At 40.2% G+C, this 18,642-nt stretch overlaps 1 protein-coding gene across 2 annotated transcripts in view; it reads right to left on the bottom strand.

Annotated features, from left to right (window-relative positions):
• Positions 1-12,931, bottom strand: part of LOC122564415 (genetic suppressor element 1-like) — a 301,389-nt gene extending 288,458 nt beyond the window's left edge. For both annotated transcript variants that reach the window (XM_043719252.1, XM_043719243.1), the window contains exon 1: positions 12,745-12,931. In XM_043719252.1, coding sequence (XP_043575187.1) covers positions 12,745-12,823 — 79 coding nt within the window. In that variant the 5' untranslated portion in view covers positions 12,824-12,931. The remainder of the gene's footprint in view (positions 1-12,744) is intronic.
• Positions 12,932-18,642: the final 5,711 nt, after the last annotated feature.

An 18,642-nucleotide genomic window follows, 5' to 3' on the forward strand; every position in this document is an offset into this window, starting at 1 on the left:
CAGAGGTGCAGGAACTGGAGGAGATGCACTAGAAGACATTGTCGACCATGTGGGAAGGGAAATTGCGATCTTGAATGAAGGAAGCCATCTGGGACTTTATTCGATGCAATTGGTCATTCTGTATGACGCAGCGGAGGTGGAGGAATTGGAAATAAGGGATGGAGTTGTTACAGGAGGCAGGGTAGGAGGAGGTCTAGTCTAGGTAGCTGTGGGAGTCATTGGGTTGGTAGTAGATGTCTGTGGTTAGTCAACGCCAGAGTTGGAGATGGAGAGGTCCAGGAAGGGGAGGAATGTGTCTGAGATGGTCCAGGTGAATTTGAGGTCGGAGTGAAAGGTGTTGGTGAAGTTGATGAACTGTTCAACCTCCTCGTGGAGTACAAGGTGGCGCCGATGCAGTCAGTCATCGATGTAGCGAAGGAACAGGTGCCGGTATAGCTGTGGAAGATAGACTGGTCCACATATAGAACATCTGGGACCCATACAGGTGCCCATGGCTACCCTTTGGTTTGGAGGAAGTGGGAGGATTGGAAGGGGAAGTTGTTTAGGGTGAGGACCAGTTCAGCCAGATGGATGAGGGTGTTGGTGGAAGGGTACTGGTGGGGATGGCGTGGGAGGAAGAAACGGAGGGCTCGGAGGCCTTCGCGTGGCGGATAGGCGTGGCAGAATTATTTCTGCCATTGATTTTTCCTGTGCATAGGTTGATGCCAAGTGATCTGTCTGGTTTCATTTCTTTGTTGAGACTTTGTAGCAATTGATATAACTGATTGGTTTGCTGGACCATTTCACAGTGCAGTTGAGAGTCAACAACATTGCTATGAATCTGGAGTTAGCCAGATCAGCTGAGGATGGCAGATTTCCTTCATTAGCGAGCCAGATGGGTTTTTCGGGCAAATGACAATGGTTTCATGGTCATTAGTAGATTCTTATCTGCAGATTTTTCAAAAAACTTTAATTCAAATTCCACCATTGGCACTGGTGGGATTGAAACCTGGGTCTTCCCAACATTTGCTAAGTTTCTGGATTAATCGGCTAACAATAATACTACTAGTCCAACAATGCCCCAGTGCAGTTAAGTTCAAAATCACATCTTACCTTTAAATAAAGGATTGGAAAATAAAATTAAAATGTCCGTATTAGCATTTTATAAAGTGCTGATTAGACCTCAGCTCCAGTATCATTGCTAATTCTGAATGCCACACCAGGAAAGATATAAAGGTCAGAGAGAATGAACAGAAAAACTTGACCAGGATGTGGTACTGGGTAAGATTTGTTTGAGGTAGTCTGTCACCAGACCTCATCTGTTTTTGCTTTGGCCTATCTGCCGATTTGTGGTAAAGAATATACCACTGTTGCGTATCTACAGAAGAGACACTGTTCTGAGATAGCAAGGTGAGTTATGCATGATAGCAATAAATAATATTGCTCAAGCAGAATTACTAAGAGCTCAGGAAGCTGGTACAAGGATCCTGCTCCCTTTGAAAGCTGGATTGGAACTCCTTGTCACACACAGTTGTGGTGGGCCCATTAGTAGAATGTGTTGGATCTAGGTTAATGTGAACATTAATGTCTTTAGAACCACTGGATGGAATTTATAGGGGCGTGAAGGACATGAACTGTTGGGAACAACTCATTGCATTTTCAAACAGACTTCTGGGCATCAAGGTGGGATTCGTGCTCAGCAACTGTGAGGTGCCTTTGACTGGGTGTTTATTGCTGATTATTGGCCTCATTAATTGCACCTCACTAATGTGCAGTTCCACAAGGAATCTTGATGTTGATAATTTCCAACACAAAGGTCAGAGTGAAAACTGGCAAATTAAGCTCACTGCTTGTTCCTCCAGACTGCTACGTATGGCATCTGACATCAACATTTCAGGGCACCTGCCACACCACCTTCCCTCCCCCATCGACAGATGCTGGCATCCAAACCCTGCCAGGATCCTCATGGCACTTCTTCAATCCACTGATGCTTCTGCTCCTCGAAGCTGCACTTTGAGGCACACTGGGAATTAGTATTGCTCTGTTGCCTGCAGGGCCAGGTACCCAGCTCAGAGATTGGACCAAGCTGTATCTCTGGGCTTTTCACTTGCTTTCCTAACACTCACAAACTATAAGCCTGGCTAGATGCTCATGGCATCCCTATCTTGCAGTTTTGATCTTTGTCTGCTAATAACATCATCTGCAATCAGACTTGCTCAATGTAATAGTACATTGATTTGTTCATCATCAGTCTTGAGGTATAATTTTGAGATGATGCTGTATTAGAAGAACTGTCACCTCCATGAAATCTAATTGTTATTCTACATGGTTCATCTCTGATCTGGAATATGCTGGGAAATATTTAAAAGGGACCTAAGGGGCAACTTTTTCACGAAGAGGTTGGTGTGTGTGTGGCATGAACTGCCAGAGGAAGTGGAGGAGGCTGGTACAATTATAACTTTTAAAAGAACACCTGGATGGGTACATGACTAGGAGGAGTTTAGGTGGATATGGACAAAATGTAAATGGGACTAGATTAATTTAGGATATCTGGTCGGCACGGATAATTGGACCGAAGGGTCTATTTCCTTGCTGTACAACTCTGATTCAATATAATTTCAATATGCTGATCAATCTGTTTACTGAAAAGGTATTTACAATCTGTATAATTTCAATATTGCTTTGAATGTGCTGTTCATTAAACTTGTACTCTTGTATTCATCAAATTGAATGACTCGGCATTTGCGAGACTCTATTAAAGGAATGTTGCAGTTATTTTCCACTCAAGTTAATGACGTCAAATGGCTTTGGATAGGAGAACAGTTCTGAACATTGAAAGAGATATCAGATTACCTGACCTGGCCTGTCTGAATTGGCGTAGCTCATAGAGTCCCTGCAGCACCATGACTCAGCAGTTGGAGCTTCTGGGACACAAGTCAGAATGGGCACTAGATTAAATGAAGTCTTGGATTTTTGGGTCAGGAGAAAATCAAGCTTCCTGGCAAGAAGTGGGAACTTGGGTATTGAGGGCCAGGGCAAGATCACCACACCCAGGGCTGTCAATGATACAAATATTTCAGCAAGGGACCCCGTGCAATCTCTTCCCTAAATTCCCACAAAGTTCTGGGATACACCTGATCAGTTCCTGGGCATTTATCTATCTTTACGCATTTTAAAATCTCCAGCACCTCCTCTTCTGTAATATGGACACTTTTCAAGAACATCACTATGTATTTTCCCAAGTTCCCTAGCTTCCATGTCCTTCTTCGCAATAAATATTGATGTGAAATATTTGTTTCAGTATCCCACCCATCTGCTGTGGTTCCACACTTAAATGGCCTCGTCGATCTTTAAGGGGCCCTATTCTCTTCCTAGTTACTTTGCCTTTAATGTATTTGTAGAATCTATTTGGATTTGCCTTAATCCTATTTGCCAAAGCTATCTCATGTTCCCTTTTTGAGGGAAATGTTTTCGCTTCAATAATCACTAAAGGTAATTCAGATGACAGAAACCAGGAAAGTGTGCAAGAAGATGCTGACGTGGAACAGAAGAATGAGGAATACAACTCACTTCAGATCACTGATCGATCTTTAATTTATATTATCCAGGCACCATGCCAGCCTGGTGAACGTCTGTAAAGATTCTCATCAATTGGCATGCCCATAAAGACTCTTAACAATTTTTAAACGTGCACCGTAGAAAGCATTCTATCCGGTTGCATCACTTTGTATGCCAACTTCACTGCCCAGGACCGTAAGAAACTACGGAGAGTTGTGTACAGACCCCGGCCCATCACGCAAACCAACCATTCATTAACTCCATCTCCATTTCTCGTTGCCCTAGGAAGGCAGTCAACATCATCAAAGAGCCCTTCCACCCTGGTTATAATTTCTTCCAACATTGGGCAGATGATGCAGAAGCTTAAACACATGGACCAACAGGTCCAAGCACAGCTTCCTCCCTCCTGTTATCAGGTTTCTGAAAGGACCTCTCAAATTTCAAGCCTAATATTGATCTAGCTCCTTGTGTACCTTCTCTGCAGCTGTAACATTGTATTCCTCGTTCTGTTCGATCACCCTATTCACTTTGTACGGTATGATCTGCCTGTGCTGCACACAAAACAAAAGCTTTCACTGTAAAAACTGCAGATACTGCAAATCAGAAACAAAAAGCAGAAATTGCTGGAAAAGCTCAGCAGATCTGGCAGCATCGGTGGAGAGAAATCAGAGTTAATTGAATGATCCTTCCTCAGAACTGATGGTAGTTAGGAAAACATCAGTTTATATACAGAAAGGTGGGTGGAAGGGGATAAGGAGTGGGGATAATAGGTAGGGGATACAGCCCAGAAACAGAAGAACAGTTGGGCAGAAAAGAGTGAAGTCGATATTGAGTCCAGAAGGCTGCACTCACTGCATCTAGGTACACGTGACAATAATAAATAAATCAAATAAACTGAATAAATTGAAATCACCGAGTTAAATTTCATGTCAGATGATAAAATGAAAGAAATTCAAGAGGAATATATGAATTTAACGAAATCATCGCTTTTATGATGAGCTTGCTGTATTTAGAATACTAAATGATTTATTGGCATTGAATCAGAGAAGGATAAACTGACATAATTTACATAAAAAAACACTTCATATTGAACATTGTTCAATTGTTGAAGGTCCAAGCACCTTCAAGCGTGTAATCAAAAACAGATCACTCCACTTTGGGCGACAAACTCCATCAGTGCAGTCAATTACCTTCCAAATGTTACATAAACAATAATAGACTTACACTAGAGGGAGCTAAAACTTTGCACAACAGGGAGTTGTAAAATGTTGACAGGTTTTACTCTTTGCAAACAGCTGTGCATTGCTAGAGCGTTGGGAGTAAGTTGATGGATGCAGAGAGGGGTAAGTGCAATTTGAAAACAAGAGGTCGCATTGGCTGCTGAATAATATCTGAACAGCTAACAGAGATCCGGTATAGCAACAAGAATCTCCCTTCCCCTTTAGACCTGGGGGACCATTTGGAAAGAATGGTGAAAAGTAGCTTCGCAAACCTTCCGAGATTGTCCATTCTACGGGATAGATCGGATTATCAGGCCTGCTGACACATGGTGCCTTCATAAACTTCCATTTACATTATTACTTCTGCTTATAGTGTGGAAGCAGACCATTTGGCCCACTGAGTCCACGCCAACTCTCCAAAGAGCATCCCACCTTATCGTTGTAACCTTGCATTTCCTATGGCTAATCCACCTAACCTGCACATCCCTAGACAATATGAGCAATTTAGCATGGCAAATCCACCGAACGTTTGGACTATGAGAGGAAACCAGAGCACCCAGAGGGGACCACGCAGACATGGGATGACTATGCAAACTCCACACAGCCACCCGAGGGTAGAATTGAACCTAGGTCCCTGGTGCTGTGTGGCTGCCACATCTTGATATCAGAAAGCCCCAACTAGAATATTTGACTTGTTATTTAACAATGAGATGAATTATATAAGTTAAAGAAAACTTGCAAAAGTATTGAATGAAAAACATTATTGAATAATATTTAAGCAAAAATATTTTGGAATATATTAATAGTATTAACTGTGCAAAACACCAAGTAAATTGCACTCATTCAATTGAGGAAGATACAGTATATAAGTAGTTTCGTACAGTTTCATGACATCCTGTGATTCACAGCAGGTTATATAAACAATAAAGAAAAGCAACGTAAAAGTTGACACATCCGTTGATGCTTACAACGCTGCGTAGAAATGAAACTTCAGAGAGATAAAGATTTAGTTTTCAGAAAGAAGGAAAATCTGTTTGACTCCAGATTTAACACATATTGGTCCAGATCTTCCAGTAAGTATTGCTGACACTCATATTGCTGTTGCCCAGAAATATTTTGGCATCCTAATCTTTTTGGGAACTTGCACCCAGGACTTTTGATCCCAGGTGAAGTCTGGGGTCAGCGCAGCCATCCCCAGAGAAGACAAGTTAACACAAGGAAAATAGGTGTAGAGAGGGCATGCCTCCTTCTCACAGTGGCTGCTATATCCGGGTTAAAATTGAAAGATCACAGGTTTTTCAGTGATTGGAGTGAGTGAATGGGTAGGGGGGGTGTTTGCGGAGGTGAGGCATTGGGTCAGGTCAGAGGGTAGTCAGGTGGGTAGCAGTCAGTTTGGGTCAGGAACATAAATGGCTTATCTCAGAGTCATACTTAGTATTAATCAGCATCGGATCTCCAGGGTTAATAGTCTCACATGTGCGAGTCAAGTCTCTGACGGTGAGCTTCGCATCATAGATTTTTGTAGTGACTCCTAGACAGCAGAAACCAGTCCATTGCAAGTTTAAACTTTCAGTTTCTAAAATTTCTTCACAAACTGTGTCTGTCTATCTCCAGGCTGGCCAGGTTTGTGCAAGTAGTCAGCTGATTCAAAGCCACCCCACATGAAAGTTCCGTCAAATTTGAATGGCTATTTGATGCCTTGGGTTGAGCTAAGGATAAGAATGTCCAAATTCAAACAATAACGAAACCAAGAGTGCTATATTGAGAAAAATGCCGAGTCAGCAAACGAATCCCAAGACAGATTTTAAACCAAAAAAACAGAAAGAAACACTAAAAACACAGTACTGAAAACACAGCACAAGTGCGCAATGTTAAAAATAAAGTGAAAAGACAAATGAACAGCAGAAGGATGGATGTCAAATCCTCTACCATGAATTGGAAAGCCACAAGTGTACTACTTGAGTTCAAATTTTTTAAACAAAGGCTAAAGCTATGCTTCATAGACCAACAGATGCAGAACTGGTCAAACCAGCTGTCATGATATTCATAGCTGTGGCTGAGAGTTTACACAAAGTCAATAATCTGAAGAGCAGAAAGATCCCACAAGAGTAGTGGAGTCCGTGATTGTCTAACCTATTGAAGCATGCAAACAGACCACTTGACAAAGAAAGGTTGTAGCATTTGAAAACTGCTAGTAAATGGCTGAAAATATAACATCGCTGCAGCTGGACACCAATACTTGCAAGCTTTAGATGCAGCAAACAGTACAGACACTGTAATCAAAACACAAAAACAAGCAAGCAAGTTATGCAACAAGTATGGTATATCCACCCAGTTTTGTGTTTCCCTCTCCCTCCCCCATTGTGTTTTTTTTAACTTCCTTTCTCCCCAGTTTCTCTCTTTTTCTTTCCCAGTCTATGTTTTTTCGTTCCTCTCTTGACCAGTTTATGTTTCTTTTTCGCTACCTTTCAGTTGATGTTTCTCTATCCCTTCTAATTTGTGTTTCTCTCTCTCTTTTCCAGTTTGTGGTTCTCTCCAGTGATTTGTGGTTCTCTCCAGTGACTCAGATGCCGCCATCATTAAAACCAGCAATGAAGTATTGTGTTCAAAATAATGGTGTGACCAGTAGGATTTAGACAATCAATTTGATGACAAACTATGAAATCAAATGCACAGCAAAGCCCACCCTGTGCTAAGAAAAGGGACCAAAAATTCAATAAGCATTCATAATTGACATGGGGATTGCAGTCCACAATTAACTGGTGTTTCACGAGAAAACAATGCTGCTACAGGGAAAATTTACACGGTCTTCTCATTTCCATGATGGTGGAATGAAGCTCAGCCCCATTTGTGTCTTAATTCCTGTAAGGCTTACATCAATTGAAGGTTCTTTTATCTGGGTGGGAAACAAGTCAGGAACAGGAAGAAACTTGAGTAATAGTGCAGCAGGTCTGAGAGAGGGTGTGGACAAAGTGCTGGAGACCTTAGTTCTGAAAGTTAAAACTAAGGTCATGTACTTTATCTACAAAGGCTAGAAGACCCTTGAGCCAGAGCTTGAAATACCTGGGAGGCAGATAGCCACAGAAGTCAGAACAAGAGTCAAATTTGGATGCAGTGGAGCAATTTCAATGATCTCACTTGAGTGATCAGGGCCAAGGAATGTATCTTAAAATATGATATCCTGGTAACTGCATCTTCAACTTCATACTACTTGATACATCACACACTCACCACAGACCATCAACAATCTCTAGCAATCAAGACTCAAGTTTAACATTTTGACACTCTACCCAACCCATGTACCACTACAGCAAATCTCTCGCACCCCCCCCCCCCACCCCCCACCTCACTGCTTCAATCTTCTTCCAGCTAAGTCAGCCTACCACCCAAATGCACTGCATTTTCTGACACTTTCCCCTTTGCAGGACAAGCTGGCTCATAATATTCAGCAGCAAAAGTGAAGCAGTGGAAGACACCACGTAATTACAATGGCAGAAAAATAGATCAAGGCCAGCAGTGTCATTGAATCCAATGATAAAAGCATGATTCTGCGTAGTGCACTTCATGAAATCTAACTTTGCACTTATTCCACAGTCTTGTAAACATGCACCTCTGCTTTCCCCTACCCTTGACCTGGGTGAAGTTATGCTTTCAGTTGCGCAAGAACCACCATTGGGTCAGCCAGTAGTCCTTGAGATACAGTGGAAGAGCTGACCTTTTCTGCTTTACAATTGTGTCAGCATCTCAGAATAATGTCTCTATTCCGCCAACATTTCTGTGTGTAGCACTAGCTAAACCAGCTGTGATGGCAGCCCTAATAATGAAATCTTTTACATTCAAATAATGTAAAAGAGGAGTCCTGAAGATTTCAAATAATGAGGCCACAACTATTGCCTTTGGTAACTTGTCTCAAGAAAACTTGCTCATACACCATCTTAGAAACAACTGGGCCTTGTGGCTTTTATGGATGCCTTCCTCATGTTTTGCCATTGTTGTTTCTGTCAATACCCATCAGTCTATTCTGCGTTATAGAACATGATTAGCATATGTTTTCTCTCTTTTTGTAGTTGTTATTCCCATCCAAATGCAATTTTTTGTGGGTGAAACACTTGTCATTTGATCTGACACTCAGATCTAGTTCTTGTCCATACCTTAGAAGACAGGTTAAGGATTAAATCTTCACATATGAAGCTACAAGCCACGCAGATGTGTGTGTTTTTTTTTTGGCGGGGGGAGAAAATAGAGTGTGTGTGGCCTTTCACCTCAGGGGGAGGTAACTGGCAAGGATTCAGATGAGGGCAATGCACAAGAAAAGTCTGATGGGCTTGCACACCAGCATACTTCATGTATCAGCCAGAGAGACTGTTGTCTTTGAGAAGGTGCATGGAAGAGCCCTGAACCAACTTACCAGAAGCTTTCAGGCAAAGCTTGAAATGCATGTTCACTGTGAGGGATTTGTAGCCAAGTCCACTTGTGAACCCAATTATAATTGAGCATCTTAGAATCAGAGCATCCCTACAGTGTGGAAGCAGTTCATTCAGCTCATTGAGTCCACGCCAACCTTCCGAACAGCATCACACCCAGACTGATCCCCCCACCCTATCCCTGTAATCCTCCATTTCCCATGGCTAATCCACCTAGCCTGTACATCCCTGGACACTGTGAACAATTTAGCATGGCCTGTTCGCCTAACCTGCATATCTTTGGACTGAGGGAGGAAACTGGAGCACCTAGAGGAAACACAAGCAGACAGTTGCCAGAGGCTGGAAACAAACCAGGGTAGAGGGTTTGGTCTGGGTGGGATGCTGTTCAGAGGATCAGTGTGGCTTTTAATGGGCTGAATGGCCTGCTTCCCACTATAGGTATTTTATAATTTAGTAAATGTAGGGATGCACATTTTTAAAAGCATCCTTTTATAGCCATATATGTATGCATATACATGAACAAATCAGAATAATCCGGTTCAGTCAAATTTTAAAACTTCATGTATATGCTGCAGTGTTTCTGTCCTGCAAATTCTACGATTGGTCACTCATGGCCCGAGACCCATTGCCTGAAGTGATGTTGGGCTCTCCCTGGATCTCCAGAGGCCGAGACTCCATAACGCCCATGAAAAACCATGCCTTAACTTCTCTTCTCCACAAATACTGCCTGACATGCTGAGTAGTCCCAGCAATTTGCATTTTTCTTTCAGATTTCCAGTATCAGTTGAATTTTGTTTTAGTTTATAGGAGTAGGCTTCTTATAGTGCCATAGTCATAGAGTAACACAGCGTGGAAACAGACCTATTTGTCCAACCAGTCCACACCAACCATGTTCCCAAACTAAACTAGTTCCATCTGGCTGTGTTAGGCCTGAATTCGTCCTAACCTCTCTTATTCACGAACTTAACTAAATATCTTTTAAACATAGTAACTGTACCCGTATCCATCACTTTCTCTGGCTGATGATTCCACACGCAAACTACTCTCTATGTAAGAAAGGTGCTCCTCAGGTCCTTTTTAAATCTTTTCTCCTCTCACCTTAAAAATACGCCGCCTAGTTTTGAACTCCCTCCACCGTAGGGAAAAATCTCTTGTCATTCACTTTATCTATAATGCTCATGATTTTGTAAACCTCTATGAGGTCACCTCTCATCTTATGAATCCATGTGCTCCAATGTATAAATAGCATTGGCAGCATACCTCCTTTCTTGTAACTTCTGGAGGATTCCTATGATGACTTAAAGCCTTTGCTGCAACTGTCCCACTGTAAATATTATTTATCTAGGCGAGCACAAAGCTAGGTCGGTGAACCAGTTGGAGAATATGGCTATAAGACTAAACCAATTGATACAATGGATAACCACTAGAGCATGTTGTACAGCACATACATAGGAGGCTACATCAGGTAGCATAAGAGTAGTAAATTTTCTTCTAAATTGGTGAGAAATGTATTTCCCTCCCCATTACCACAATGCCCTTTTTAAATAACCTAATCTTGCTAAGATGTTGCTGGGATCACCACTCCCAAATTACCATCCACGTCACATACCATATTGACTTGGGATTGTATCACCATCTCTTCAATGTTCCTGGATCAAAATCCAGGAATTCTCTCTTTCTAATAGCATTGTAGGTGTAACTAAACCAGATGGACAGTTGCAGTTCAAAAAATGGGTCAGCACCACCGACTCAGGAGCAGCCTGGGATGGGCAACAAATATTGGCTTTGCCGGTGATGTGCACCTCTCATTAATGGATAAAGAAAAATATTTTCCCAACTAAAATGGCTCTTCTAACCTGGAACATTTTTTAAGATTCCCTACAGTGTGGACACAGGCCCTTTGGCCCAACAAGTCCACACTTACCCTCCAAAGAGTAACCCACCCAGACTCATTCCCCTACCCTATATTTATCCCTGACTAATGCACCTAACACTATGGGCAATTTAGCATGACCAATTCACCTGACTTGCATATCTTTGGCCTGTGGGAGGAAACCCACACAGACATGGGGAGAATGTGCAAACTCCACACAGACAGTTGCCCAAGGCTAGAGTCAAACCTGGGTCCCTGGTGCTGTGAGGCAGCAGTGCTAACCACTGAGCCATTGTGCCACCGTAAAGCTGTTAATATCCATGGAATTTATCAGTTACATATTTTTATCCTATCCATCTCACATTTTTGCTAAATTGTATAGGAAATGGAGAATGAAGTGAAGGAAGAAGAGAATGGGGTTATAGTAAAACTGTAGGGTTACAGCCAGGTGTGTGCAATTGAAATAGGCTGTAAAAATTGGAGTCTATATCAGACGCATGCAAATTTATATTCAGAGGATACAGAAAGCTATGAGGGCTAAAGGACATTTAAAGAGATATTGCGAGGCTTTGTGCACAATAAATTCCAAACATTAAATTCCAAATAAGCATGGAAGGCATGTGAAGGAAGAAGAGTTACAATCCCAAAATCCTTGGAAGGAGATAGCATTAGGAAGCAAAACTTACTGGTTGGATTTGGAAATAGGAGAGATGAGATTTTATATATAAGTTGAATTATTATATATGTGGTGAATTATTTCAATACTTCATCTATCAACCTGGGCATTTGTACCTTGATTAATGGCTGATTTGTGGACAACTTTTATTAGTTGTGTGCTTTAACCAGATGCATATTTGTCATAGACCACAACTTGAATCATTTTTAATGCAAATTTATTTTAGATTTCAAAGTAGGCAAGAAAGATGACATGTATTTTAAATGTCAAGTTCCCCATTCCCTTAAAACTCCAGTTATTTATGAACCCTGGTTTCAGTTCCAGTGCTTCACCCAGCTGAAACCAAATGCTAAAAAGGAAATGAGACAAGCAACTTATAGTCACAAAATACAGAAGCTGGGGATGCTTTCTTAGACATTTTTATGCATTCAAACATAAGCTAAGCGCAGCTATGTGGTTAGGTACACCCTTTCTTTAGTTTAGTTCTCATCACTGACTGCTTCCTGTAAAATAAACCACATAGCCGGAACAAGTGTCGTGCAAAGATCATCTTGCTCAGACCCGATAGCAGAAAGTAGAGCTTAACCACACACCCACACATGCACACACAGAATTGATAGGATATATTCCTCAGATGAATTCTAAGAATAGAACAAAAGTTACTAAGAAACAGAGCCATATAACTTTTTTCTTTAATAAGGAATATCGTAGTGATTCTCTTTCATCTAAGCATTTGAGTGGATGACATTGTTTATATATTTTGTCCAAAGTTTCCCTTTTACTCGCCTGAGAAAAAGAATGTTGACTATTTTATTCTACTCACATATACCTTCAACCTGTCTACATGTAAAATATATGGAGAAATGCTCTGAATTATAACCAGCAATACATGTCACAACCTAACAAATAACTAATTTGTCAAGACAAAGGTACAAGTTCCATTTGGTCATTTCAATATTACCCCAATGGTAAACTGTTGACTAGTTATTGATAGTGTAAGCATTAAATTTGTACCTCTTGAAGATCGGCGTAGATTTCTCCTGGGATCCCTCAGTTTCATTTGAAGATACATGGCAGTGTAACTAGATGCCATACTGTATTGTGAAAAATCAATGATTTCTCCTTTTTCTAGCTTGGGTGCATTCAATTTGATAGAGTCATGTCTGTTCTTGTTATGCTAAATACTTCTGTTCTGCTTGACTAAGACCTTCCGCAGAACAGGAAATAGCCCTCTCCTACCTAATTGGTCAGAACATGCTTACATAGCACCAACAGTTTCTTGATACTGATAATTGTTTTGCAGTTAATGGTAGCAGTACAAGTTCACTCTTTTACACCTATTTTATTATCTGTTGATGGTTTAGCACATTTATGCAAATGATTAAAGCATGGCTAATTTGTTTCAGGCATTTATTCACACCAATTAATAGTAACAGATGAAAAAAAACTCCTGCAGTTAACTATAGAAACAGCTTAACCCTTTGCAGATGTATCAATTTTAACCACTTGGCCTCCTCATTCTGATAGCTAATGAATTTTAAGAATCAGCCCTCATTGGTACAGTCTTTGCCTGCTAGAGAGTATTGGTCATAGCAGCCTGCCCTTTCCCAAAGCTGGTTCTGTGGCAGCTTTGCAGAGGGAAATTTGAGATCCGTTTTGAAGGGAGCTTACATTCCTATTTGTAACATTGGTCTCTGTCGTCATTAATGTCTCAATCTGTAAGGTGTGTTGGTGGTTTCCTGATGCCTTTAGGGTGGTCCTGGCTGAAGAGAACAGGAATGGAGGGAGGTACCGTCCATCAAATGAGAAAACAATTTCAAAAAACAGATTGTGTAATGGGTCTGGAGAGAAACTGTCAATATCAGCATCACTCCCAGGTTGCATATTATACAGTCCCCTCGACTAATTTAAACGAAAAAGAACATGAGAAAGGATATATAAATGCCAGTCTGTAATGACATGTTTACTGCACATGTTTACTGTATCCATTTGATAATTTTATTGAAAATATACTCAGCAATATTTAAGTGGCACCACATTTTTCTCTTCAAATTCCCAATACAGTCAATTCCCACTTTTCTTGCTCAAGGGAGGTCCCTAATGTGAACTAGGCACTTCATTAAAGAAAGAACATTCAAAAATCATCTCTTCCCTCACTCTTCAGTGCACTTATGAATAATAACTGTATAAATGAATCAGCAAAATTCCGGAAGCTGTATGCCTTTGAACCCGTTTCCCTGCAGAAACCAGAAGAAAAGAAGTGGCAGTACAGTCGATTCTAAACAAGAATAAATTATCCAAAATATTATTATTACTGCTCATGTTTCACAACCTCTACAGCTACTTTGACATTACTCTAACTTTCTTACAGTACAGACTAAATTTCTGGACAGTACCAACTACTCTGCGAGAGCCTCTGTTACGTAACAAAATTGTCTTCTTTTACTTGCATTTAACTACTAAAATTGCCCCACACTGTGTCACTGAAAGAATGTGTGTGTTCTCTTACTCCCTGTGATCAGTAGATTTTGAAGGAAAGAAATATGTATGAAAAATAATAATTCAGCATCAAGCTTTCCTGAGTTTAAGACTAAAGAAGCCTACTTATTCTCATACACTTACCCCCAAATGAAATGCAAAGTTGCATATATTTAATTTTAAACATTCTCTTCACACACAGGGATTAGATAAAAGTGAAGGCAATGTACTTTTACAAATCATATTTATCTCAGTTTCTAATTTATAATCTCTAATCTCCACATGACAGACTTATAGTGCCAATATAGTTTTGATGCTTTAACATTCAAGTTCTCTGAATTGAAAGATTCTCAGAAGACTATGAGGTTTCTTGTCGTCAAATTTCTACCGGTTTGGTCCACAGGTGAACATTCAACTGGACTGGTCACTTGTTTTGGTTGTCTAGTGTTTTGAATCTTATTTCAGGTCTGATTCACAGACTAGCTGTGTTGTTGCTTTCCTAGTTACATTTTCAAATAGCTCTTAAATGACCTTTCAAACAACATGGTTGCCTCCCTATGAAACTTTCTAAATTCAAAGGTTTTTTTTCAAATAAAATGTGGTGTTCATGTTGATTATACATCTATGGCATGGCTTAACACCTCTGAGGGTTTAAGACAGCCAGCATCTTTGTTTTAGAATAACCCATTCAATTTGATAATGCCCTTTTGATTGGTTTCAGAAAAGAGCATTGACTTATATCAGTGTGGATTGTTCATTTGCTTATTCTTGAGACAGGGGAATGGCCTTAAGCCAAAAGATAAATCAGATGTTTTCAGGTGATCATCCTCTCCAGTCTTTTTGTGTCCAATTTTTCAAATGCAAAATAAATTTCAAGTTCAGAATAGACATGGCAGTATTTGGCATGACATCCAGGGATTTTGGCTGTTATCACAATATCTGTTGCCACCTTGTTAATGATTTTGTAGTAGCTGTTTAACGACAAAGGAGTTATTTTATCCTATTTATTCAGTAACTGTATATTTTTGCCCTTTAGACATTTTGGAGTAGAAATTGGCATATATGTGGCTGTTAACTGGAAGTAAAAATGCTTGCAAGCAGTAACTATTCAGCAGTGAGACAGATTGCTTTTCAACAAATGTACTTTTTTTTTGGTTGGACAGATAAAATGTGTGCTAAGTTCCTTAAATGTGAGAATAATGCCTGATATGGAACTAATCGACAAATTTCCAATGACTTTTATTCCAATGTTAAGCCAACATCTATTCTCTGACCACAGCACCAATACAACAATAGTAGCTATAGAATATAGAACAGTACAGGACAAGAACAGGCCCTTTGGCCCACTACATCTGTGCTGATTATATTGCTATTCTATACCAATGATTCTCAACCATTTTTCAGCCACAGCTCCCCTAGGAGCTTTTCCAGGACCCCCCTTTCAAATAGGGATACAACACAAATAGACAGACGGAAAATAATTTATTGTCGAACACCAAGAAAACTTGAACATTCTGACATTCTGGACAAAACTGAAAAAAAGACTATATAAAATTAAGCATCTATCAGGCCTAATATGATCCTTGAGCTTGGTGCTTTTCTGTAAATTTCATAGTATCGGGCTCCAAATTAGACAATGACAGTTGGAGGTCAAACCTTTTGTTGAGTTATCAATTCTGTTCCTGGATTTTGTCAAGGAAACAACTTTGCAAAATCCACTCTCAGCCAAATATGTTGAGGGAAAGGCAATAAAAAATATCTGGGCTTTACCCACAGTGTTGTAAATTTATTCAGCGATCACTCAATCCAAAATTCTTTTTGAAAGTGACTGAACTGACAATGTGCAGTTGTATCACTCTGAAGATCAATCAACCTCTCTTGAATTTCTGCCTTAACTTGGGTGGGTTGTGCTTCAAATGGATTCAAAATCCAATCCGGAATTTCACAGGTTTAACAGGTCATTAAATCTTTCTTGCATTTCCTTATGTGTTTGCTCTAGACATTACACGTTAGGTCATTATCCTTCAGTGTCTCAGCAATCATCTTCAGGTTTGGAAATTGTAAAAATTCTTGACGTCCCATGTTGTACCAGTAGACTTCGAGTTTCTTAAGGAAAGAAACAATGGCTTCCTTACAATCTATGAGGTTACTATTTTTGACCTGTAAGGTCTTGTTTACCAAATTAAGTTTCTGAAAGCTATCTGCCAGATAAAATATGTCCACCTTAGCATCAGCCCAGAATATAACAAAATGTTGAAAACAGTTTCCCTTGGAAAGCCACCTCACTTTGATATGCAGCAGCAGCGTCTGGAAGGCTTCATCATTTTCTTCACACAGCTGCCGGAAAAGGCGACCCTGAAGAGCATGGGAATTGAAGAAGTTTATAGCCTTTATGACAACTGAAAGTGAAAGATTGAGGCATCCTCCTAAGTTTGTGGCTACTAGGTGTTCCCTGTGAATGATGCAATGAATAGTAAAGACAGAAGGTATAGCTCTTTTCAGATGGGCAATGAATCCTCTGTATCAACCAACGATAGAAGCAGCACCATCGGTTGCACAAGCAGCTATATTCTTCATTGGAATATTGTTCTCGCTTAAGTAACTTTTGACTTCTTCACAAATAGACAGTCACTTAGCATCCATTTTATCCTCCTGGCAAACAACATCTCTTCCATTAGTTCATTTCTGTTCCAGAATCTCTCACAAGCCATTATCTTGTAAAGTCACTTTGTCTAATTGTAAAGAGAATTTCTTGGATTGTAATGAATTGACCAATTCCTCTTCAATGTCCCATGCCATCTCATCAACTGGCAACAGTAGCATTACTCAAAGGAATTGCCTGAATTGCTTCTTTGGTACTCAAATTCATGACGTCAGATATTATTATGGACACTGAAGGCAGGATAAGTGACTCATCAACGTTGTGAGTATTTCCAGTTTTAGCAATCAGTTTGCTAATTTTGTATGATGCAACAAAACCCTCTCTAATTTCTGTGACGTTTGAGTAAGCATTTGTTTCAGCATTGGCCTTCTCTCAAAATTATCTCGAAGGATTTTGAAGAAATTTAAGAGTTTATCCTTCTAATCTGGATGCAAGGAGTAGAATTTTATTTTTCAATTTGCTTGGCCTCCATGCTTTCATTTGACAATGTAGTTCAAACAGATAGGCAAAGATGGGTTTTGTGGAGATGTGATGAAACCATATGATAAGTATTCCACTGAATACTGTTGACACTTGTTTTAGAATTATTTCTGAAAATAATAAAAATTATCATGAGGTACTTCTTACAAGAAAAATAATGAATAAATTAACTAGGATTTTTAAAAAAAGTCGAGAAAGACATGCTGTTCTTCGGATAATGAAGTATGGCGATAATGAATGTGAGGACCCCCATTGATTGAATACATTGACCTGGTGCAGTCTGATTTATTACTGACTTTGAAGTGAGGCTGTGTGGGAGGGGCTTAAGCCATTAATTTACCAGGTGCACCGAATTCAAACAGTGGGTTGGAAAAATATTATAAATAGGAGGGAAACTATTTATTCCAATGCAGGTTGTTGCTTGAGTATTTCATCGGTTCAGTTACCAGGACCCCCACAAATCCTTGGGGCCCCCCTTCTCATAGTTTTCAGTCTGTGGGCCCCTTCAAATGTGCCAGGGCCCCTCAGAGGGCCATATGCTCCCAGTTGAGAATGCATGATCTAAACCATCCTATATGCATGACATGGTCTGTATCCCTCTATTCCCTGCCTGTTCATGCTTCTGTCTAAATGGTTCTGAAACATTGCTTTTGTATCTGCCTCTACCAAAGAATAATAAGGTAGCTATGGTAGGGGATTTTAACTTTCCAAACATCGACTGGGACTGCCACAGTGTTAAAGATTTGGATGGAGAGGAATTTCTTAAGAGTGTACAAGACAATTTTCTGATTCAGTATGTGGATGTACTTACTAGAGAAGGTGCAAAACTTGACCTACTCTTGGGAAATAAGGCAGGGCAGGTGACTGAAATGTCAGTGGGGGAGCACTTTGGGTCCAGCAACCATAATTCTATTTGTTTTAAAATAGTGATGGAAAAGGATAGACCGGATCTAAAAGTTAAAGTTCTAAATTAGAGAAAGGCCAATTTTGATGTTATTAGGCAAGAACCTTCGAAAGCTGATTGGAGGCAGATGTTCGCAGGTAAAGGGACGGTTGGAAAATGGGAAGCCTTCAGAAATGAGATAACAAGAATCCAGAGAAAGTATATTCCTGTCAGGGTGAAAGGGAAGGCTGATAGGGAGAGGGAATGCTGGATGACTAAAGAAATTGAGGGTTTGGTTAAGAAAAAGAAGGAAGCATATGTCGGGTATAGACAGGATAGATCGAGTGAATTCTTAGAAGAGTATAAATAAAGTAGGAGTATATTTAAGAGGGAAATCAGGAGGGCAAAA

Source organism: Chiloscyllium plagiosum, chromosome 29 (genome assembly GCF_004010195.1).
Source record: "Chiloscyllium plagiosum isolate BGI_BamShark_2017 chromosome 29, ASM401019v2, whole genome shotgun sequence".
Taxonomy (NCBI): domain Eukaryota; kingdom Metazoa; phylum Chordata; class Chondrichthyes; order Orectolobiformes; family Hemiscylliidae; genus Chiloscyllium; species Chiloscyllium plagiosum.